Below are 23,256 nucleotides of genomic sequence, written 5' to 3'. Positions count from 1 at the left end.
TTCAACTTCCGAATTTGAAGTGTTGTGGCATATTTCTGCATATGGTATTGTTCAAAAGTTAAGAGAACTTTTAATCATCACATGTGGCATATTTCTGCATATGGTATTGTCAGATTTCTTAACTCAGCTCCTTGTTGAATCTCACAAATTTCTGTTACTACGAAGAATACTATACTCAGAAAGTTGTGCTAGTGTTTTTTTTTTTTTTTTATGGTTGTATTTATTAAATAGGTATGAGATGAGTTGCACTAGTAGGAGCCTCACCTACTTTGAATTGGGTGTGTATGGATGCTATCGAATTTGGTTGCAATTAAAAGTATACTAAAGTGGAAATAAGCAAAAGTACCTGGCAATCACCTACTTTGAATTGGGATGAAAGTTTTTAAAAATTCATATTTAAATTTAATTAACCTAAGATCACTATTTAGTTTTAAAACATAGTGGGATGGAAGTTTTGGATGGTGGGTGTTCAATTAGCACTGATTTCATATGGTGTGGTCCACTTGAGCTTTGGATATGGTCCACCCTGTTTGATGACTTTTTTCTTTTTTCTTTTTTAAATTCTTCTTGTTGTGTTCTATTTTTGAAATTTTAGATCTTAACGGTTCTGCTACTGAGCATTGTCTGGAGACTTCATTTTTTGAAGATTGGTTGAGGAGATTCTTTGATCTTTTTATCTTTTGAAAAGTCTGCGAGTTTTTCATTCACTTGGCCTAGTCAAACTTGGAAAATTGAAAGACTGTTTCTGGTTGAGTGCAAGAGTTTGAGACTTTGCCTGGACATGGCCTCATACTGCCAGACACATCTGACTTGGGTTATGAATGGATTTAAAACATACTAAATGTCATCTTGAATTTTCTATAAAATTCCATTAAACCAACAATGTTCTCAGTTGACTTGAATAGCTAGCTTAATTGGGCAATTGTCAAGTATTATAAGTAGTGAGACTGGGTGCGTCAGGGTGCTGTACATGTCCCATTGCACCAGGACCATATAACCCTTTTAATTTTAAAAGGAACACCATATTTGGACTTTACCTATTCTGTAAGCGTGATGGCTTAATGTACTTCAACACTCTTTAATCAGATCAACCCTACGTTTCTCATAGAAGTTTGTCAGGTCATAAACCTGAATGATTTGGTTGACCGCTGCCTGTGAACTTGTTCCTACACACTTAATTCATCTTCACATTGGAAGGTTCTTATTATCTTAAAAATTGATGCTGAACCTCCTTTCTTCTCATTACATATAGGTTTGGCAAACTTTACCTGACTAGGCTTTTAAAAATCATCGAGTTATAGAACTAATACATCTAGCTGTTTATGAAGGATAACTCCAAGACTCCCCAAATTGCTTATTGCGAGGTTTTTTTTCCCCCTAGTTGTCTGTGCTAAACTGATGGTTATTTAGGAGAAACTTCATAAGTAGATCAAATTCATAAACCTAGATCACCCTGCATCTCCATGGTTTCTGTGCAATCTGAATTTATGTCCAGTTCTTTGAATGTTTGTACTGATACAAAATATGTTTCTGTGCATCTCCATGGTTTTTGAGAGATTATTAATTGTGGTATTTTCCTATGCACCCAATATGTGCTGTACACTATAGGGTTTATCTTAGTAAAAGTTAAAACAGTTTATAAGGTAGCCTGAAACTTTCACTCTTGAAAACAGAGTGAAATGCTTATGTCTAATAAGAACTCCTTGTAAGATAATGAAGTGTTCTTGTGCTTCAAGTTTTGCTTGATATGCAGGGCATTTTACGTGGATTTTGTATCACGAGCATGCATTAGTGGTTTCAGCTGCATAGTTTGTGGGCTCATATGTGTTGGAAAATTACAGAACACAAGCAAGTTTGAGTATTCTAGTAACAAAAAATAATATAATAAAACTATGAAGGTATAAAAAATGGTGTGTGCAGACAATAAGCTGTTTCAGCAATCTGAAATGTGAGTCTGTTGGGCTTGGTCTGTTACAGTTTTCAATTTCCCTTTGTTGGTATGGTTGGTAGGATTGAGTCCATGATATTTTGACCCTTGAATAGATGCCAATGCAAACCTTCGTGGGTATTGTAGCTTTGAACCCATGACCTCAATGTTGGTAGTCCAAACAGTAGGAGCACAATGCTTGACCCAATTACCTTCAATATATTACAACAACTGCATTTGGATGCTTCCATTATTTTCTTATTGGGCTCATGTATCCGTGAAGTGAATTGGCAGGCTGCTTTTGAGGATGCCCATGTTCGGGTTCGTGATGACATCAACTGGGCTTTTAGGCCTTGCCATCAGCTTCACTTCAATGTGGTTTCTTCATCAGACGGGTGCTACTACATACAGGTAAACTAAAGGCCCCAAGTCATTTCATACTACTAGACATAAAACCGATGTCATGGCTGTAAAGTCAGTCCATATAAAGCTAACCTAACTCTAAACTGAATCCAAACTAATGTTTATTTTCTTTTAGAAAAGGAAAATTACTGCTTCGAGCATCATAATAACTTGATAACATGACTGCTTAGGCTTCCAGCTTCCTACGCGACATCTCATCTTTACAATGCAGACCCTAAATCATGGGGTTATGATATGTATGGGCCACAATATGTATGGGCAGTCACTGAGCTGGAGGGTTATGAATTTACTTTCTTCATTTTATCTATGGCAAGTGTTACATGTATATATGTTCATTGCATTCGACACATGTAAAAAGGTTATCTAATGATCCTATACTATATATAACTCTAGTAGTTGGAACATTGGGAATTCCAGGTTGGCTCTGTCGGAATTTCTGCCAGTGATGAGTTGTGGGTGGCCTGCTACATCCTTGAGGTATCTGTTAAACTAGAATTTACTTTAATACTAATTACTTTCTTGGTGAATGGCTTGAATCACATGTTTTTGTTTTTATTTTTTATTGAATGGCAGGGAGGGTAGATCACTCTCGTAAGGTCTATATCCTTTCTTTGATCCTTTCTTTATTGGGTTACTGATTTCTGAGCTACTTCATTTACTTACTAGTTGAAATTTCTAGTTTGAATTTAGGCAGTTTGCCCCCACCTTCTCATTTTGCTTCATGGCCTCTCTTCATATATATTGTCATTGAGATATCTAGTTTGAATTTTTTTTCGAGCTCCAAAAACCGACTCAACTCTGTCCGAATCCAGTTTCAAGCCGAGGCGAGTCGAGGGAGCTGACCGAGCTAACTTGACTCGTGTACAGCTCATGTTCTACTTGCAAGGTAAGTGTGGGGCTAGGAAACCTCCAACCTATGGAGAAAATTTTTAGTTTTACTTTCAATGGTCTTTATTTGTTTGTCCTTTTTATATGATTATTTTCTATATGGACTATATATATGTTCCTTTCTGAGGAAGTTACTGTTATTTTCATTGTTCACAGATAACTCATTGAAGCGCCAAGACGTTTGGATTTTGTGGTCAATCCATGGTTTCATGGCCATATAAAATGAGAATGGTATGTAATTATCCATCCAAGCTCAAAATTAATTAATTCGCGTTAGTATGATTTATTTCTGATTCTATGTGGAAGTTCCTGACGACAACTTTGTGCTTTTCGGCTTTTCCATGGCTTTTGCTTTCTTTTTTATTTAACCATTTGTTTGTAGTTGTCAATCAAAAGATTAGGAACTTCCAGTGTATAAGCTTACTCAACCCACACTGAGATCCATCAAATTAATAGTCTGGATTACCACATACACTGCTTGTATGGAACTGACCCAAGACGGTTTTCACACCCCAATGCATCATGGCCCATTACTTTTGTTCTATTTCTGAGTTGTTTTAGCATATATGGTAGCACATCATTTTTGGATTTTAGTTTGTTTATGTGTGTGTGTGTGTGTGCTTGTTTATGTGTGTGTGTGTGTGCGCGCACGCGCGCGCGTGTTCTTGGATTCATAGAATCCCCTCAAATGGAGTTCAAAATAGCAACATATTAAGGTATGTCCCTTTCTTAGTTTTTGTTATGTCATAGTTTAAGTATATGAACTGTAATTTGTAATGAATTCCTGCCTGTTGCGTTTTCTCTTTGATAGAGTGAAGAAGAAGAGTGTGGATTTCATTTTCCGTTCTTCTCTTTATACTTTTAAGTTGTGTTTAATATTGCTCAAGTCAGTAGGGTATAACCCATGTATTGAGGATTTCATGTTTCCATGCTCGGGCTGCCAACCAAAAACAGAGTTCTCAACCTATGGCTGGTCATGATGTGAGCTTTTGTGTTATTTGGATGGCAAAGGACCATTAATTCCACAAAACAATTGTTAACATTTTTTGTAGTTGTTGTTGTTCTTGTTGTTATTGGGGAATGTTGATGAATAGTTATGATTGCTTTTTCATTTTTGATGGTTAAATTCTTCATCACATACCATTAATATCATAATGTTAAGTCAGGAAAATGGCTAGAAATTCTTTTTTTTGGAGTCAGGAAAAAAGGGGGAAGAAAACTATTTGGTGGAATATACAATATATAGGAGTTTTCTCCTATGCTTTATTGGCATGGAGGGAGGGGCTGGAGCTGGCTTGACTTCGTGATATTAAGAAATAATTTGAGTATTAAAAAATTAAGAGTCTTAATGCTTTCTAAATGTCCAACTAAGTCTTAAAAATTGATATAACAGAAAATATTAATCCAAACATGAAAACATGATACAACAGTTTCTTGTTTTTATGTTTTATTTGGAGAATTCATCACTGTTGCTATGTGCAACATTTTACTTTTCTGTCTGAGTTACAGTTCATTTACAGCAACATGGAGCACCTATGAAGTCTCCTGGTTCTCGGCTTCAACTCTGAGATGGTATGTCCTAAGGTCATAGGATCCAGCTGCTTATTGTGTTTTCTAAGATGTTTATGTTTTGCTTATAGTTTCAATTGATGCTTCTGTTGATGATTGGAGCATTGTGATGCTTTTATGTGATTAGATTCCATTCACTAAGTTTTCATGTTCAACTTGAACATAAAGAAATTGTTGCTTATTTTATATTTGCACTCAACGACACATACGTAAGAGTTGTTGTTGAACATGGATGCTTTACTCTAGGAAAGCATTGATAGGTTGTCCCAACGACATATCCAGAATCCTCTGTTTCTCTTTGTTTTCTTCAGTTCTGCTCTTGAAAAAGAAAAAGCAAAAAAAAAGAAGAAAAGATGATGTTGTCATCCCAACTAGCATTATATCAAATTAGTTTTGTAGAAAACCAGAATGCCTCAAGTCAAGGATGGATGTAGTTTGTGTTTGTTTGGAAAAATGCGAATGTGAATATAATGAAATATATTGTAACAGGTGTATAACAGGAAATTTTGCCTGAATTTGGGGGGGAAAAAGGAGACTTTTACCACGCAAATTTTCGTAGGTAAAAGGTTGAGTAAATAGCTATTAGCTACGAAAACTGTCGTAGGTAAAAGTCTTAGCGGTGTTTTTTTGCTACGAAAATGTTTGTAGATAAAAGTCTGAACACACTTTTTACCTACGAAAAAGTTCATAGGTAAAAGTCTTACCATTGTCAACAAATCTTTGGCAACGGTGATTTACCAACAAACTATTTCGTAGGTAAACCTCTTTGACTACGAAATAATATCATTTACCTACGAAATATTTCGTAGGTAAAAGTCTTATTAACGTTTTTAATTTCGTAGGTAAACGTCTTACTATTGCCAGCGATGACATTTTTTGTCGGTAAAAACCTTTAGCCACGGTGTTTTGCGAACGGAATTATCGACGAAATTTTTCGTAGGTAAAGCTCTTTGCCTACGAAATAATATCATTTACCTACGAAATATTTCGTAGGTAAAAGTCTTAATAACGTTTTTAATTTCGTAGGTAAATGTCTTACCATTGCCAACGATGAGATTTTTCGTTAGTAAAAACTTTTAGCCGCGGTCTTTTACCAACGAAATTATCGACGAAAGTTTTCGTAGGTAAAGCTCTTTGCCTACGAAATAATATCATTTACCTACGAAATGTTTCGTAGGTAAAAGTGAAATTTCTTGTAGGATCTTTGGAGTTTCCAGACCTTTGGCTTGCTCATTTTCACTGAATTTTTGTAAGAAATTTGACCTCTTGTGTTTCTTTCTCTTTTCCTCCAAAGGAATATGATCTATCTTTCCTTTCCGATCTCTGTTCAGCTCTTCCTTTAAAGCTTTTCATGAGTTTCTTTGATATGTTAAAACTCTCAGAAGCTAAAGTCATCTTTGAACTATTTCTGTTGTTCGATTTCTTTATTTTGCATTTTATAGGTTTTTCCTTCATTAGATTGATGTTCAGCTGTATATCTAATTCTATTTAAATTAGATGTTGCAATGCTGGATATAATACGTTTTCTTTTTTATTGGATGCTGGATATAAAACTTTTGTAGCTCCTAAGAAGTTTTAAATGGTAGGTGATCATTCTGCACTACTTACTGGATATAATACGTATGGTTCACTTTCGTTTTGATTCTATCTCATTTTTTAAGCTCGCATCCTAAAATTATTTGGCAAAGAAAATGGACGGGGTGAATTTCTCATCAACGTTACAATGGCCCTACCTAGCTCTCATGGCAAGAAGTTCATGGGAAAGATTTTCGAAGAAAAGTCTGGTGGGTTTGTCACTTGTGAGACCCATTCCGAAGAAAAGCGTGTTGACAATATAGTGGGTATTGCATATGTAATGGATATGCTAGATTATGTTGAAAAGGTCAGTTCTACTATGGTTTTGATTTTTTTTTTTTTCACTTGTGCTCATGAGACTTACTTGCAATATGTTTAGGAGTGTAAGTGTTTACCACTCTTTCTATGGCATGGGACAATTTGATCAATCTGCTTTCGAAGGTTGATAAACTAGAAAGTTCTACTGTGGGAGCAATTGCGCATAAGCCTACCTACTTTGTACCTGGTAATTTTTATTTGCATTTAATTATGTAGTTGAGAAACTCGCTACATGCTATCTGTAAAGTTGTTTTTGCAATTTTATTTTATATCACAGATTCGGAATGGAGCATCCATTATATCTAATGCTAAGTGATAATTGTTTATCCTTAGAAGCGCTTAATGAACTAATAGACCGTTACCCTGCCTCGTATTATGCTGAAGACTGCTATACTGCACTTTTGCGTTATAAATTTCCATAAAGCTCTTCTTTCTTTTTCTTTTCTTTTTTTTTTTTTTTTTTTCAAAATGAATGACGAAATTTGGATGATATCACAGATTCAATGTCCGTGTGGAATCTATTGAGAGAGTTCCGCATAGGAAGGTTCATATGGCTATTGTTCTAAATGAATATGGTGGAACTGTGGGAGTATGTTTACATCCTTCACATTTTCTTTGACAATGCTCATGAAGTTCAAAAGCTGTTCATGTTACTGTTTATGTGATTTTGGGTGTTAACTATTTTAATATTGTTGCCTCATTGATATTTTTTAACATCGAAAAGTAGTGAACAATTTTAATACTGCTTTTTGTAATAAAACTGGTACCAACTCTGGTTGACTGTCAGAACTTTTACATGGTAAGAAACAGCCACAACATCTTGCTTTCCTAGCTTGGTTTTTAGGAGGACGGACAAAGACTTGGCATGTTGGCATGTTAGAGATGCATCAACATCTTAGGAAAGATAACTGTTAGTTGTCTCCAGTATCCATGAATGTGTGTGCTTACATGCATATCTGTAGAGTATTTAGCCTCATTGCACCCTCTCCTGCTTCCCATTCTTTTGCACTTGCTAACATTTTAAATAGAATATGTGCGCGTGCATGCATACTCTGTTTGAGGTTCTCTCTGTACATGCTAGCATAGGATACTTGGTTATGGGGTCAAAGGGCATTAGGAGTAGAATGTTATTGGTAGTTTGCGACTCTTTCAGGGATTGCCTGCCAATTTTCTTTCATGGAATAGTTTTTCATTGGTCTGCAGATGACTATGTTACTAAATTAGGAAAAAAAATGATGCTAATATAATCTCGCTGATCTATGTATGTTTGCTGTGATTGTTGTAGGATATGGTGAAGCTTGTGATTCAGAGATGTACTAGAGAAGCTGGTGTGCGAAATCTAGAGAGAAACTTAGCTGCCCTGGCTTGTGCAGCTGCTGTCGAAGCTGCTGAGCAAGAATGTGCAGTTCCAGTCAGCAAAGATGTATACCCGATGGCAGAATGACTTCTTGATACAAGACTTGCAGATGGTGCTGAAGTTGAAATGGAAGTCATTCCAATGGGTGTTAACGGACATGAAATATCAAATGCTCTTAGGAGTACCCCAGCATTGGTTGTAGATGAGGCTATGCTGGAAAAGATACTGGGGGTAATATATCTTTTTTTCTTGTTAGTCAAGAACCTCTTTTATGAAATTTTATCTTTATGCTAATGTGTCAAGTTTATGTTTTTTCATTCATATGGTGAACAAATCTGATGGTATATATTCTGTATTGACACTGGTATGCAGCCTCCTAGGTTTGATGACAGAGAAACTACAGAACGTATGGCAACTCCTGGAGTTTCAGTTGGGCTTGTCTGGACCTCCTTTGGTGGAGACGTCCAGTTCGTTGAGGCCACATCAATGGTGGGAAAGGGTGATTTGCATCTCACTGGCCAACTTGGTGATGTTATCAAAGAATCTACTCAAATAGCTCTAACATGGGTAATTTTTGTTCATTTCTTCTTATCCGACATGGATTGTTCGGTTCTTATGAGTCACAGATGCCAGCATGGTTTTAAATGGCAACCCCATTCCTCATGCATGCATCCCTTGTTTCCATGATAGGCAACCTTTAGCTTGTGGTCTCAATTTCATGTTCAGTTTTGACCTCGTCCTATTGGCTATTTCAGAAATCCTCATTGCTGATGTATCTTATTTGTTTCAGGACAGACTTCATCAGAAATGAAATTCCTCAACTGACATTCATTCATGACCCAAAAAAGAAAAAATAAAAAGAAAAAGAAAAAAACTAGTCTAGAGAGTTCAAAATTCAAGTAAGAATTGAATTAGGCATGTAATGAATCATTTTTTGGAGATTCTTTAGGTATGGAAAATATCAAAGATTCTTTAGCTATGGAAAATTTGAAAGATTCTTTAGCTAAGGCCTGTAGTTGTGTCATGCAGGCTTCTTTTTCAAATGATTATTATATACATTTGGGATTTATCTTTCAATAAAAATATACGTTTGGGATTTTATGTAATTTATTTCTTTAAATGTTCATTAATTTGGTAGGTAAGGGCAAAAGCAGCAGATCTTAAGTTTTTAGCTGCTGGGGATATCAATTTGCTTGAGAATCAGCATATTCATATACATTTTCCAGCAGGAGTTGTACCTAAGGATGGACCCTCAGCAGGAGTCACTTTGGTAACATCTTTAGTTTCTCTGTTTAGTCAAAGAAGACTTCGAGCAGATACAGCAATGACTGGAGATTACTACCGAGCATACATAATCTAGTTTCTCTGTTGCTCCAGTACATACTACTAATTATACATGATGTAGATTACTACCGAGCATACATAATCTAGTTTACTACTAAGTATTCATATAGGTTATATATCCAAATTGATATTGTAATTTACATATGAAATAATGGGTGCTATTATTATAATCTTGCATGTTCGATTAACTGAATATTTATTAAAAGAAAACTAAGAGGGGAAACAAAATGGATGATGGGATCATGGGAAGTTATCTGGCTAATACAAAGAAGAGGAATCCTCCAGCTGCCCTAAAAGGCTTCTATCTGGCTCCTACTAAATGCAGCATCCGGCTTGGCCTGTTCCATAACCAACCATTTAGCCTTATGAAATGCTTGATTTGGACATAAGGATTTATCATTGAAAATCCCGCCATTATGACCCAACCAAATCAACCAAGTGATGCACAAAAGCACCAAGCACCATATCTTCCTTTTCTTCCTACCCTTCCTAGTGAAGTGCCACATTGCCAACAACTCCGCAAATTTCCTAGGCATGGCCCAGCAAACCTCCAGTAGCTCAAAGAACCTGTCCACACTTTCCTGGAATATGTGAAGTGTAAGAACAGATGAACCACATTTTCCTCATTTTTTGGCAAAGGATGCATCTGTTAGGTATTATCATGTCTCTTCCTCAAGTTTTCAAGCATTAGTATCTTGTTTTTGCCAGAAAACCAACCAAAAGCCACCAACTCAGGGTGGATCTGGGAACTTCCAAATGTACTGGATCAGATCCTTGTGAGATTGCAACTGGGGATCATGAAGCATCAGGTAGAAGAATCTCACTGTATAAGCTCCAGTCTTACTAGATTTCCATACCCATCTATCCCTATATGAGGTGAGATGTTTGTGATCGTGCAGCATAGATCATACATTTTAATTTTAATGTAAATTACTACTTAATCCACTATAAGATTGTAAACCATAATTTTGTGTTGTAAAAAAATGATTCACATCATAAATGACCCATAATCCGGATTGTGAGATTTGGAACAGAAAATGTTTTTGGGGTGGCGATTTCTCCAGTCAAAGAAGACGCACCGTTGCCAAGATTCCATTAACCTGATGTTCCAACAGGTTAAAAGCAGAGTTATTTCTGTTTTTGTTTTTGGTTTCAGTCACTTTCTCGAGTTGTAATAGGGAAGATAGCACGAGGAGTTGTGTTCATTTGACACATGGACAGTCGCACAAAAAATTATTGCTAATGGCGAGTTCTTCTTCTTTGCAGATGCTTTCAGACAACCGAACAAGCTGTAGTTGTTCATCAGCCAAGCAAAAGTCATACCCAAATCTTGCGTTGTGACTTTGTATTATTTGTGGAACCTAATGTTGTGTAATAGTTTGATTGAGTTTGTTTTGAAAACTTTAAATAGTAAACAAGTGAGATTGATTGTTTGATTGAGTTGTTAACTATTTTGTTGGTATTATGGCTTTCATGATTGATTGTTTCATGAGTGGATTGAATGAATAGATTAGTAGTTTAAATAAATATTTTTTAAAATTAAACATTTTTAGCCTCAATTTGTAACCGAGGCTTGGATTTAGCCTCGGTTGTTGAGAACCAAGGCTGAAATTCCCGTGGCTAAAGGCTTTAGCCTCGGTTGTTGAGAACCGAGGTTAAAAATAGATTTAGCTTCAATTGGAGGCAACCCGAGGCTAAAATTTGGATTTAGTCTCAGTTTGAAACAATGGAGGCTAAAATTTTGATTTAACCTCATTTCGAGAAAATTGAAGCTAAAAAGGTTATTTAGCCTCACTTGGAGAACCGAGGCTATAAAAGTCATTTTAGCATCGGTTGCTAAAACTGAGGCTAAAGCCTTTACCCACGGGGGTTTCAACCTCGGTTTGGATAACTGTGGCAAAACTGAGGCCAAAGGCTTTAGCCTCAGTTTTTAACCTTTTTAGCCTCAATTTTGAAACGAGGCTAAAGCCCCCTTTTCTTGTAGTGTCACTATATAAGTTACGGAAGCGGATGGGTGCTTGTTGGGGCCCACAGTAAGTATGTGTTTTATCCACGCCGTCCATCCGTCTTTCCATCTAAATTTAGGGAATGAGCCTAAAAATGAAGCAAACAAAAAACCTAAGGGGCCACCATTAAAAACTTCTGAGAGGCCACAAAAGTTTTGGATCAAACTGATATTTGTGTTTTCCCTTTCTCCAGGTCCGTGTGACCTTATCAACAGGTTGGATGGCAAATAAACACTACGGTGGTCCCTAGGAAGGTTTCAACTGTAAGTGTCGTTACCCCATTGTTTCACGTGGTGTGGTCCACTTGAGCTTAAGATCTGCTTTATTTTTATTTCATGCCTTAAAATGACATGGAAAAACGGATGGACAGCATGGATATGAAACAGATATATTACGTTGGGCCACACAGCGCTGGGTGGTGTTGGGGTCACCACCCAATCTGCTTCCATAAGGTATAGGGCTCCTTGTTGCATTGCGATATTTAGAAGGCACAATCCATTGATCCAGACAGTTCATTATGTCCAGAGAACATTTTTTGGGCTATCATTGAAATAACACACTTATGTGACAAATATTAACTGTTTGATCGATGGTCTTCAGTATGACCGGTCAAGATCAGTTACACAAAAAATAGTCGAAATCATAATTTGATCCATTTATTTGTCAGGATCATCTTGGATTGCTTATGATTCTAAAGAATTACTTTCGTAAGGCAGTTGCAACCATCCCATCCATGGCTTGGAAGAAAGGATGGCTGTAGAAATATGGCCAAATCAAGGTCGATTGGATCATCCGATCAGTGTGAATTTTGAATCATAGATTATGAAATATATTCTGGACTTAATGGACGGCCATCAGCTTACCTTGGCTTGAGTTCAGCTCAGCTCGATCCTCAAGTTGTATTGGATAGCTCCGCTTAGTTCGGCCGATAGCTTGAGCTGAGCCAAGTTTGAGTTTTAACTTTTGAGTTCGAGTTTGTACATAAAATGATCCAATGCAAATCAAAGATGACCTACAAATGGCAAAAGTAAAAATAGTACAAACTCACAGTATTCACAACATCAAGTTAATATCTTTCATATGAGGAGTGCTTTCTTGGCATATAACCATAGTCGTGTCCATGATAGTTACCTCCCGCACCTGAATCAGATCCATTACTTTTGTTGTTAATCCATCCTTAGATGTGTTTGTCTTTTTTTACAACAAGAGATTCGTTTATCTAGTTTGAGCTGCTATCTAAATCTCCATATAGATACTCATTCATCTCTCTTGAATCATAATGTGGAGAGAGTTATTATTATTATTATTATTATTATCATGCTCTTATATAGTTATAAGAGTTTAAACTAGATTTTTCAAGTTTTCTTTATGAGTATATTTATATGGAGTACCCAACACCGTATAAAATACACCAACATGGAAGAGAAACTTGGTTTATCACTCTTTTTTTTTTTTGCTTGTGTTCGATTCTACTTTGGTATCATGTTGTCTTAGAGGACATCGATGATATCTAAAAGCCTATTCCATACTACGTTTTAAGGCGAGTTGTAATTGCTCTTTTTCCAATTCTAATAATCTGACTTGCTCTTCTTACTTTTCCATGGTAGTTCTCTAACTCCTTATTTTTTGTGTATTAGAATTTTTGCCCATTAAAACTCTTATGGAAGGTTTGGATAGGGTTAAAGGCTTTTAATTTGAATTTAAAATAGCCTGAAAAATAAGTTGGATCTCCTTTAGGGCTTTAGGACACGGTTTTACATCTTCACCTCGATATATTGGTGACCTAAGTTGATTAGTTTTGTTAAAAAACTTTGTCCTATATAAATGATACATAATCTTCATTTTTTTGGACCTTGGGAAATGGACTTGGGAACCGTAGTCCTAAATGTCGAGTAATGAGTCAGACGATGACATATCTATACTTCATGTTTTAAAAGTTAGTATTTTGATATAATTAGAAAAAAATAAAAAATAGAAGTAACAACTCGATGTAAAAGCTAAACAAAAGTCTATAATATAATAAACAAAAACAATAATGAAAATAAACAGTCTATTATGTGAAATGGATATTACTAGATCGGTGACGGTTGGAGTCTGTTGGTCAGACCGACTGTGTTCTGTTAGTCCTACTGACAGGAACCGATAATCCTATTGGTCAGACCGACAGAACAAAAACTCAGTCTGTTTGCTACTATCCATAGGTCAATTAGACCGACATGAGTGCTGGTTGAAAAGACAGAGCCTAAAAGTCTCTCTATACCAACTTAAAGATAAATTATTGACAAATCAGGGTACTAATATTATATAAAGAAAATAAAATAAAAGTGATTGCATTTCTTCGTATATGTAATATATTCAAATATACAGTACACCATTTTTAGTATATTAATAATAATTTATAACCTCCTTCATGTTGATGTTGTTGCAGGTGCAGTTTCCTCTTGAGATTTGATCTCTTCCTTATCCTTATCCTCAATATCAAAAGTATTGCCTCCCCAAACCAAATACAACCAATCTTGTGTATAAATTAATGCTTCAATTATTTTTTATGAAAGTGAGCTTCGATACTTGCTCACAACCTTACTCCCTATATTATTTTTAGTGAAAGTGAGCTTCAATTATTACAGTGATGCGGGAGGTCTTCTTAACTTGATAATTAAAGAATTTACTATATTTTATGAAAACTTTACTCTTTATCATTCTAAATAATTTTTCTTCAATAATTAATAATTTTGTATACTATACTTTCAACTTTTCTTTGTCATTCTTATGAGTGAAAAATATACGTTAAGAGTCGTGCCTTTTAATCTTGATAAATGAAAGCAATTGTTGGTCTGGAATTGAAATTTTTGATTTATTTCAACAACGTTACCTATATCTATTTAAATGAGTATTTTCCTCCTCATGATTTTTAGTGTATAATAATTTACAACGAACACATAATCTTCATCATATCATTAAGTACGACTTCTTCAAAGTTATTCTACTGCTGATATTTTTTTTCCTTTGGTTTAAGTTGAAGACATTTCATCCTCCATAATAAGAGAAGATGTGGTTGATGCATTGATATTAGAGGTACATGAGACTTTCTAACTAGTTATTTATAAATATAAAGATAAGAAATTAATTTTATATATTTATCATAACAAAGTAGTGTTAACTTATAGCAGAGTGGGATTTAAGGAGTGAGAATTTGGATATTATGAAAATAAATCATTTACACTACATATGTTGTAATGCTTTCATACATGCTATACTTGTCTAACTATCTAAATCAGTTACCCATTTAAGGTTGGATAGATTGTAATTCATTTATTTTATAATTGAAATGTCATGTCAAAATTCTGACAGCATCTCCCCTTATTTCTATAAAAATATTGATCATGTATTTGATTCTCATATTAAGTATCAATACAAAGTGTGGATAAATAAATGTAAGAAATATATCTATAGAGAAAAGGAAGACGAGTCGAAACAAACATATGTATTTAAATTAGAACAAATGAAAGCATTTCAATCTATACAATCTTGAACTGTAAAAAAAATGAGATAATTTGAGAATTTTTAAGCGTAAAAAAAACACACTATATCATTGACTGAAAATATAAAAATTCTCAATTGAGTATAGGAGAATGGGTAATTAATTATCCTATACTATAACAATTAAAAAAATCAATTTAACCAATTTAACAATTAATGAAAATTTGATATACAACCTAACAATAACAAGAACAATCTAATAATAAAAATCTAATATACAATCTCATAACAACAATAATAGTCTAACAATAAAAATCTAATATATAATCTAACTATAACAATAACAAATTAACAATTTAATAATAGCAATCACATAATTAACAATTTAATAATAAAAATTTAACATACAATTTAACATTAAAAATCTAATATATATATATATATATATATATATATATATATATATATATATATATATATATATATATATATATATATAATTTAACAATAAAACTTTAATACATAACATAACAATAGTAATAACAAATTAACAATCTAACAATAACAATCATATAACTAATAATTTAATAGTAAAAATCTAACATATAATTTAATAATAAAAATGTAATATACAACTTAAAAATAATAAGAATAAATTAACAATCCAACAATAACAATCATACAACTAATAATTTAATAGAAACAAATTTAATATATAATTTATTTTAAAAATCTAATATATATATATAATTTAAAAATAAAAATCTAATATACTACCTAACAATAACAATAACAAATTAACAATTTAATAAAAAAAATCTAATACATGATTTACTTAAAAATCTAATATATATACAATTTAAGAATAACAATTTAACAATAAAAATCTAATATATAACATAACAATAATAATAACAAATTAACAATATAGTAATAATAATCACATAACTGCTCCACCTTGATGTTTATATGCTGTCCAAACCGTTTATAAGGTCATTTCTAATGGGATGAAGTGAAAACATTAAAAAGATAACTTGATATAAAACTTTTATGATCATAAGAATGCTTCAATGGTGCTCATTGAATTCCTGGTATTTCCTCTTGTATGTCCCAATTAAGTTTTGGATACACTTCATTTTTTGTCACATTCTAAAATGAGCTACTAAAACTAATGGATGGGATGGATTTCTAAAAAATATCACGATGAACTCCACCTAGAATCCTCGTGTAGGAACTTCGTAAGAAATATGCGTCCCAAGTTATAGACGGAATGAACCAAACATTATAAATAAAAGTCCATACCAGCCCTTAAATATCCATAAAATAACAATGGTTAGAATCTTTCTCTCCATCCTTCTTTTCATTCCTGTCGTTCTGAGTTTGGCGATTCGATGGTAGACACCGGAAATAACAACTACATTGATGCATTGTTGAAGACTGATCACCCGTCATACGGTGTAGATGACCCTGATTATGAGGCTAATTGGACTCGGACTGTAGCGAATAGGTTGGATGGTAAAAAAAATCACGATAACCCTTAAAAAGATTTCAACAATGGGTTTCATTATTGTCGCAATTTCCTTTAGTGTGGTCCACTAGAGGAGTGGACCTGCCTCATTTTTAGGATCATACATTAAAATGATCTGAAGAAAGTGATGAATGGTGTAGATAAATATATTATAGTAGGCCCCACAAAGCTCTACTCAGACGGATTACCATTCAGGTGGGAGTAGGATGCAATTCGCGTCCGTAGCCAATCACTTTCTAAATTCAACACTTATACCCACTGCATAATTCAAATACTATAAATAAAATACCAGCTCTCCAATACTCATACAATAACAATGACGAGAATTTTCTTCTCCATCCTCCTTTCATACGTGTACATTACTATCATTGCATGCCATGACTATAATACTTTGTCACCAAAGTTCCTCGTTGTTCTGATTTTCGACAATTTTATTGTCGACATTAGCAACAACAACTATATTGATACATTATTGAAGGTTGATTACTCGCCGTATGGTGTGAATTAGCATGATTATGAGGCTACGAGCCACTTCTCAGATGGACGACTGATGCTCGATATGTTAGTGTCCAAGTTGGGCATCAAAAAATCGTTATCGCCATTCTTGAATCTATTGCTATCGGATGATGAAATTAATACCGATGTTAGCTTTGTGTCTGCGGGTTTTGGTATCAATGACTTAACCACGGTAACAATAAAAATATAATATACAACCTAACAATAATAATAACAAATTAACAATCTAACGATAACAATCACACAACTAACAATTTAATAGAAAAAAATCTAATGTATAATTTACTTTTAAAATGTAATATATATAATTTAAGAATAACAATTTAACAATAAAATTTAATATAAAACTTAATAATAATAATAACAAATTAACAATCTAGTAATAATAATTACATAACTGCCCCACCTTGATGTTTATATGCTATCCAAACCATTTATAAGGTCATTTCTAATGGGATGAAGTGAAATTCCTCTTATATGGCCTAGTTAAGTTTTGGATACACTTCATTTTTGTCACACGTCCTAAAATAAGCTACTAAAACTGATGGACAGGGTGGATTTCTCAAAAACATCACGGTGAACGCCACTCAGCATCCTTACGCAGGAAATCTGTGTCCCAATTTATAGACAACATGAAACAAACACTATAAATAAAAGCCCATACCAGCTTTCAAATACCCATAAAATAACAATGGCCAGAATTTTCTTCTCCATCCTCCTGTTCTGTATCGCCATCATTGCATGTCACGACCTCGATACTTCGCCATCAAAGTTTTCCGTCGTTCTGATCTTTGGTGATTTAACGGTCAACACCGACAACAACAACTACATTAATACATTATTGAAGGTTGATCACTCACCGTACTATGTGGATTAACCTAATTATGAGGTCATGAGCCACTTCTCGGACAGACGACTGATGCCGGATATGCTAGTGTCTGAGCTGGGTATCAAGAAATCACTACCACCATTCTTGAATCTATTACTATTGGATGATGGGATCAATACTGGTGTTAGCTTCACGTCGGTGGGTTCCGGTATCGATGGCCCGGCCATGGTAGCGTCAGACATGATACCGGTGTCGCAGCAGCTTTCGATATTTAAGAACTATATAAATAAGCTTAAGTTGATTGTAGGTGATCAAGAGGCTAATAACATAATTAGTAATACACTAATATTGATTAGTGTAGGGATTAATGACTTTCTATTCAATTGGTATGATATTCCTTCAAGGAGGTCACAGTTTCACAACATTAGTGCGTACTAAATTTTTTTTTATAGAAAAGGCTACGTAATTAACTCGAGGTTCTATTTTTTTTTCTTTTTATCTAAGATCTTATTATTCATTAGGTGGGCTTACCATATGAATATTTGGTTTCAATGACAAGCTAATCTACGACACGAATTTGATACTTCCCCCACCAGGACCTTGCTAGAGACAGATGGTCCTGTCAAGGATTTTTTGGGGCCCATCGTGATATATTTGTTTTATCTAAGATCAACTTGGCTTGAACCCAATTTTGAGTCGAGTCGAGTGGAGTGGAGCTTTTTCAAGTTGAGTCGAGCGAGTTAATAGAGCTGTAGTTCTTATGAACTACCAAATTCTCCACCCTCTAGATTAAAAAAAATGGCCCGATTGCTTCTCAAAATGCTTCTAATTTTCACATTTTCTATTATTATCATGTGTAGAAATTATACCATCTCGATGGTCAAAAGTTCATCGTGTCGAGCCTTGCACTGATCGGTTGTGTCCCATTTCAAATAATTACAAAATTTAAGAACCCATTATAACGGGCGTGCATTGAAGAACATAACTTAGACACTACCATCTACAATGCCAAGCTCAAAAATCTATTGCCTAAAATCCAATCTTCACTACCTAGAAGCAGATTCATCTATGATGGTTTCTATGATCCCCGGTAGCTAACATGGTCAATCATCCCAAAAAATATGACAATTCTCTTCATTTTCATTTTCTTATAGGTTTAAACGATTTGAATCAAACAGTAGTCTAGTAATTAAAACCATTGGAGGGTGGTTCCTTGATGAACCATTCTCTATAGATGGGGTCATAGTTCAATGATCTAGTGTCTTGATAAACCATTTTCTACAAATTTGTCTATGATTTGGTGATCCAGACTATTTATCTGATGTGTCATAAATCAGTTGCCCGATTAGAGAAAATAAAACAATCATCCACATGAAATGTCGACAAGTCAATTTGTAGGATGTTCCGATCTGAAAGAGTTTTGGAGTATTCCTTATCTTTGATTGGTCTCATAAGATCAATGGTTTGGATCTCCAAACTACTGGGCTCACATGTACAAGATGGGTCAACAAAGACATTTTACAACATGGAAGGATTACTCGAGTTATCCTACACAACTAGTTTGTATTGTCTTACTATGGAAATCAGTTGTACTGGATAAATGACAATGGTTATTAACTTGTTTTGTGATTATGATTATGTATTGCAAATCTAAATTATTATTGTGTGGATCGAGTCCTACAAATCGCTTAAGAAAGTGGATGACTCACTTTGGGTTGATTATCCTAAACTTATATGCTTGACCGATGTTAAACACAGATGACTGATAGTAGTTGGAGCTACATGGGATGCTCTGCACTCAATGTTAGTTTTGTCTGGTGACCTCCATTGTCGATCGAGTCAATCCATTACATGGCTCGATTATTCTTATGTTTGGTGGTTGTATAACATTTAATGGAATCTGAGATACCATTGCTATCCATGATTATGTCCATTCATAATCGTTGCGCATTACGATCCTACAAAGACTCATAAGCTGAGCATGGTGGTATGGGACACCATGTCCTAGCTGTCGGCCTATGCTAGGGTGATGTGTCTGCCACATTGGCAAAACATTGGGTGACAAACCCACTATGTTGGTAAAACATTAGGTGACGAGCCTCCCCGTAGTGATCATTGAGTACCAATGAATGCCATAACCTAACTATGTTCTTAATGATATGGGGTACCATGCCTTTTTCACATTTATGGACTTAGGTGACAACATTTTCACTAATTGTGAATGTCCTTGGATGACGAGCCTTACTATTAATTAGATTAAGTTATATGGATTATTGGGTGATGAACCCAAATTTAGATCAAGGGATACTAGTAAGGGGCTGCTAAATGCCACCACAAGCTACATGGATCTGTTTAATGACTTTTAATAGAATGGAGGTATCCTAGCGTTGCCAACCTATTGTTTAAACTGAAAATAATAAATACTTAGCTAATCATGCATATCATTACATTATTGTGTTGTGGGCTAATTATTGCGCATATGTTGACATCCTTGTTAATAATAGAGTCAGTGTGAAAAGTTTACGACTGTTGTATTCCCTAACATCATCATGAAAAATATTGTTGGGTTGTGCTATGAGATAATCATTGCGCATATCATCATATCATCCATGCATTTAAATAATTAAATTAGAAAGTTTTTATTTTATAATGTTATCATTGCATATGCTTGATTGTGTTGATAACATATGAAACTTAGAAAATGGTACCACTGAGTTAGTTACTCTCTCGTACCCACAACAGTGTTTTAAAATACAAAGTAGATGATATATTTGATATAGGTATCATTGATATATCAGATGGACAGACGTTGATCGACTCGTTTCACCATCGTGATGTTTTAAGAGTGTTGGGTGAAAGCATAATACTTTATATATATATATATATATATATATATATATATATATATTTTTTTTCATTTGGGACATGTATATTATGACTTGTGTAGTCCTCATTTGGGTAGACACCACTTTTGTAATTGTACATTTTGAATATTGGTCATATATTTGTAAGTTTAGTTACTTTTACTTAACATTTGATGCCGCTGATTTAAAGTTAATCTGATTATTGATTATGTGTAAATGTTAACCGGATTACGTGGGCATGTGAGAACTTGCTTATGTGCATTTTTACTAGCTTCACATCCGGGAAGTCGGGATCAGAATTTTCATACTCGAGTGTTAAATTTCGGGGCATGCCAATTCCTCTCATTTCACTCTCATTCTCTCCTTGGTGGATGAGTAGTTATTGGTTAATGAAGATAAGAGGTAAGAGATGAGAGATAAGAAATTAATGAATGAAATATAGTTTAGAAATAAAGAGGAGGGAGAATTTATAGGTATGGGGGATGAAAGTTTTGTGATTTTGAAAAAGTTTACGGGCTAAAAAGGATTTGGGATGTTGTGATTGGTTGAGGGTATGGTGTAACGCTTGGCAACACCTTATTGGTTAAGGTGCTTGGTATGTAGCGTCATAATAGAAAATTACTAACGACAGAAGGGTCATTTCAGCTTGAGCAGGACTCTCGAAGTGGGGTTTCATTTTTTTCTTTTCTATCTATTGCGTGATAAAATATCATGAAAATTAACGTTCATATGAGTCTTGGTGAGGTCTGGTTCTTCCTTTTCATTGGTTCCATTTACTTTATTATGGTCCTAATGCTAAATGGGCTTAGGCTTGGGCTTGGATTCAGTTTTGAATTGGGCCTAGTCTGGGCTTGGGTCTAAGGGTCTCATAGTGTTCATATAATTTCTTTCACCTTAGGTAGGGTGTCTACACGTGTTGAAAATGAAGGTTACATGTTGACACATTAGAGCATATGACATGTTGACACTCTTAAGGATGAATGGTTTTACCTATCGCACATGTGGCACATTAGCATGTGTACAATGCTTAAAGATAAAGGTGGTTAGTGACACATGCTGCATATGTCGTGTATTGATATACATTACACATGTGAAGCACTTAAAAATGGACAGTGGCCATGTGACACATGTAAAGGTGCTTGAAGATGAAACTGACATATATCTTATATGACACATTAGGATATATGACATATTGAAGTGTGGGTCACTCAAAGATAAGTACTAACGTCATATAGAAGTGTAGATCACTCAAAGATAAGCAATGTCACATATTGTACGGGTAACACATGTATAACAACACTTCACACGTTGCATATTGGAACGTAGATTGGGTCATTTTTCAAAATCATCGTTAAGCTTAGTCCATATGAATCTCCTTTGTGTTACTTTGACGAGATCCCCATTAGAATGGATCCGTTTTAGTTGATAAGAAATACATACAATAGATGTTACACCCACCTTTTTGTCGATGTTGCCCGGGGAAAGATATAATGAGGGTAAGACCCATGGAAAAGGACAATTGTCATGGGAGAGTATACCCATTCCCGTGAAAATATAAATTGAACAAGTTAAAGGAAACTCAACGGAATAGACAGAATGACATCGGATGCTCACCGGAGTAGGTCCTATGGGGTGGCACAAAGGTCTTAATTGCCTTTAAGGTTGGTGCTCTCCTCTCTCCAACATAACTACCAAAAATAAATTCGAATGTCACCAAAATTGGCATTTTTGAAATCCATGTAGTTTTTTGGATCTTTTCTTTAGGATTCACAGTGCATCTCCTTTGAAATTCGATATGACCATTAGCTGGGGGGGAAGAATTTCAGGGATGCACTAAAAAATGAGGGAAGAAGACATCAGTGGTGGACCACACAAGAGGAAACAACTCTGAGAGGAAAGTCCATTGTATCTCTATTAATGGTTATAATGATCTTGGATGAAGATTAAATTAATGCCCTTCGATGACTTAAGGAGTTCTAAATAACATTAATGGATTAGATCGACCAAGGAGCGGGTCTTCTTCCTATTTTTATGGGATTGAAGATACCCATTCTAAATCCATTTTCTTCTTTCAAGACATGTAACGTCGTACGAGAAGTAGCTGTCGCAAATGCACATTTTTATCTTCAAAAAGATGAAAAATGTGCTCTAAGGTTGTTGTGGGGCCCACTAGGTTGTCTCGAAGTAAATCCATCTCTTTCACATGTAAGGGGTTTTAATTTAATATCATTGGTTCAAATTTGAGGGCAAAATTCATCACAAATGAACTATATACGAGAAAACAATTTATAATTAATGCAAAATGTTGGTGTAATTATGGGCCATAGAGAACTTCAAATAGAAAATAGAAAAAATCTTCATTGGAATTCACCACCGTTCGATTAAAATGAACGGAGCAGATCGATTAAGGGGTCGGTGGGCTAAATTTCAGTGTCTGATGGGGCTCACATGCCTTTTTAAAAGGCCTTTCATTTTTTGAGACGAGAGCCCGCCATATGAGGCGCAACTATGACAGGGTGGCATTTTCATCCTCTAAAAAAAAAAAAAAATGAAAAACTGAATTCAGGGTTACAAATCCTTGTGTTTAGTCTATACAGGCTCTTGCGATGACCACGCCATAGTACGAGGTTAT

At 34.8% G+C, this 23,256-nt stretch overlaps 2 protein-coding genes across 6 annotated transcripts; both read left to right on the top strand.

The window, feature by feature from the left end:
* The first annotated feature begins 1,373 nt into the window (after positions 1-1,373).
* Positions 1,374-3,866, top strand: LOC131251561 (uncharacterized). 5 transcript variants are annotated; one of them, XM_058252320.1, is made up of 3 exons: positions 1,374-2,338; positions 2,768-2,827; positions 3,395-3,866. In XM_058252320.1, the coding sequence occupies exons 1-3, from the start codon at positions 2,123-2,125 to the stop codon at positions 3,404-3,406; spliced, it is 288 nt and encodes a 95-aa protein (XP_058108303.1). In that variant the 5' UTR covers positions 1,374-2,122; the 3' UTR covers positions 3,407-3,866. The 5 variants fall into 5 exon arrangements, 4 of the variants coding, with proteins under 4 accessions (XP_058108303.1, XP_058108302.1, XP_058108304.1 ...); XM_058252319.1 differs by having other exon boundaries at positions 2,751-2,827; XM_058252321.1 differs by lacking the exon at positions 3,395-3,866 and adding an exon at positions 2,924-3,055.
* A 2,145-nt stretch (positions 3,867-6,011) lies between these two features.
* Positions 6,012-10,890, top strand: LOC131251560 (lon protease homolog 2, peroxisomal-like). Its single transcript, XM_058252317.1, has 7 exons — positions 6,012-6,056; positions 6,469-6,689; positions 7,986-8,124; positions 8,170-8,288; positions 8,430-8,624; positions 10,436-10,516; positions 10,668-10,890. Exons 2-7 carry the CDS (start codon positions 6,531-6,533, stop codon positions 10,740-10,742), a joined length of 768 nt encoding a protein of 255 aa, XP_058108300.1. The 5' UTR covers positions 6,012-6,056; positions 6,469-6,530; the 3' UTR covers positions 10,743-10,890.
* Positions 10,891-23,256: the final 12,366 nt, after the last annotated feature.

Source organism: Magnolia sinica, chromosome 7 (assembly GCF_029962835.1).
Source record: "Magnolia sinica isolate HGM2019 chromosome 7, MsV1, whole genome shotgun sequence".
Classification (NCBI taxonomy): Eukaryota; Viridiplantae; Streptophyta; class Magnoliopsida; order Magnoliales; family Magnoliaceae; genus Magnolia; species Magnolia sinica.
Note: the sequence above shows the minus strand (reverse complement) of the source record. Positions and strands in the feature narration are given on the sequence as shown.

What these genes read in the sequence shown, in the direction of transcription:
- LOC131251560 (XM_058252317.1), top strand. Translation starts at nt 6,531, where the DNA reads ATGGCCCTACCTAGCTCTCATGGCAAGAAGTTCATGGGAAAGATTTTC. An exon ending in TGCTAGATTATGTTGAAAAG is followed by an intron (nt 6,690 to 7,985) that starts GTCAGTTCTACT and finishes TGATTGTTGTAG; the next exon opens with GATATGGTGAAGCTTGTGAT. An exon ending in TGCTGGAAAAGATACTGGGG is followed by an intron (nt 8,289 to 8,429) that starts GTAATATATCTT and finishes ACTGGTATGCAG; the next exon opens with CCTCCTAGGTTTGATGACAG.
- LOC131251561 (XM_058252318.1), top strand. Translation starts at nt 2,123, where the DNA reads ATGCTTGACCCAATTACCTTCAATATATTACAACAACTGCATTTGGAT. An exon ending in ACGGGTGCTACTACATACAG is followed by an intron (nt 2,339 to 2,750) that starts GTAAACTAAAGG and finishes TCTAGTAGTTGG; the next exon opens with AACATTGGGAATTCCAGGTT. An exon ending in TGGCCTGCTACATCCTTGAG is followed by an intron (nt 2,828 to 2,923) that starts GTATCTGTTAAA and finishes ATTGAATGGCAG; the next exon opens with GGAGGGTAGATCACTCTCGT.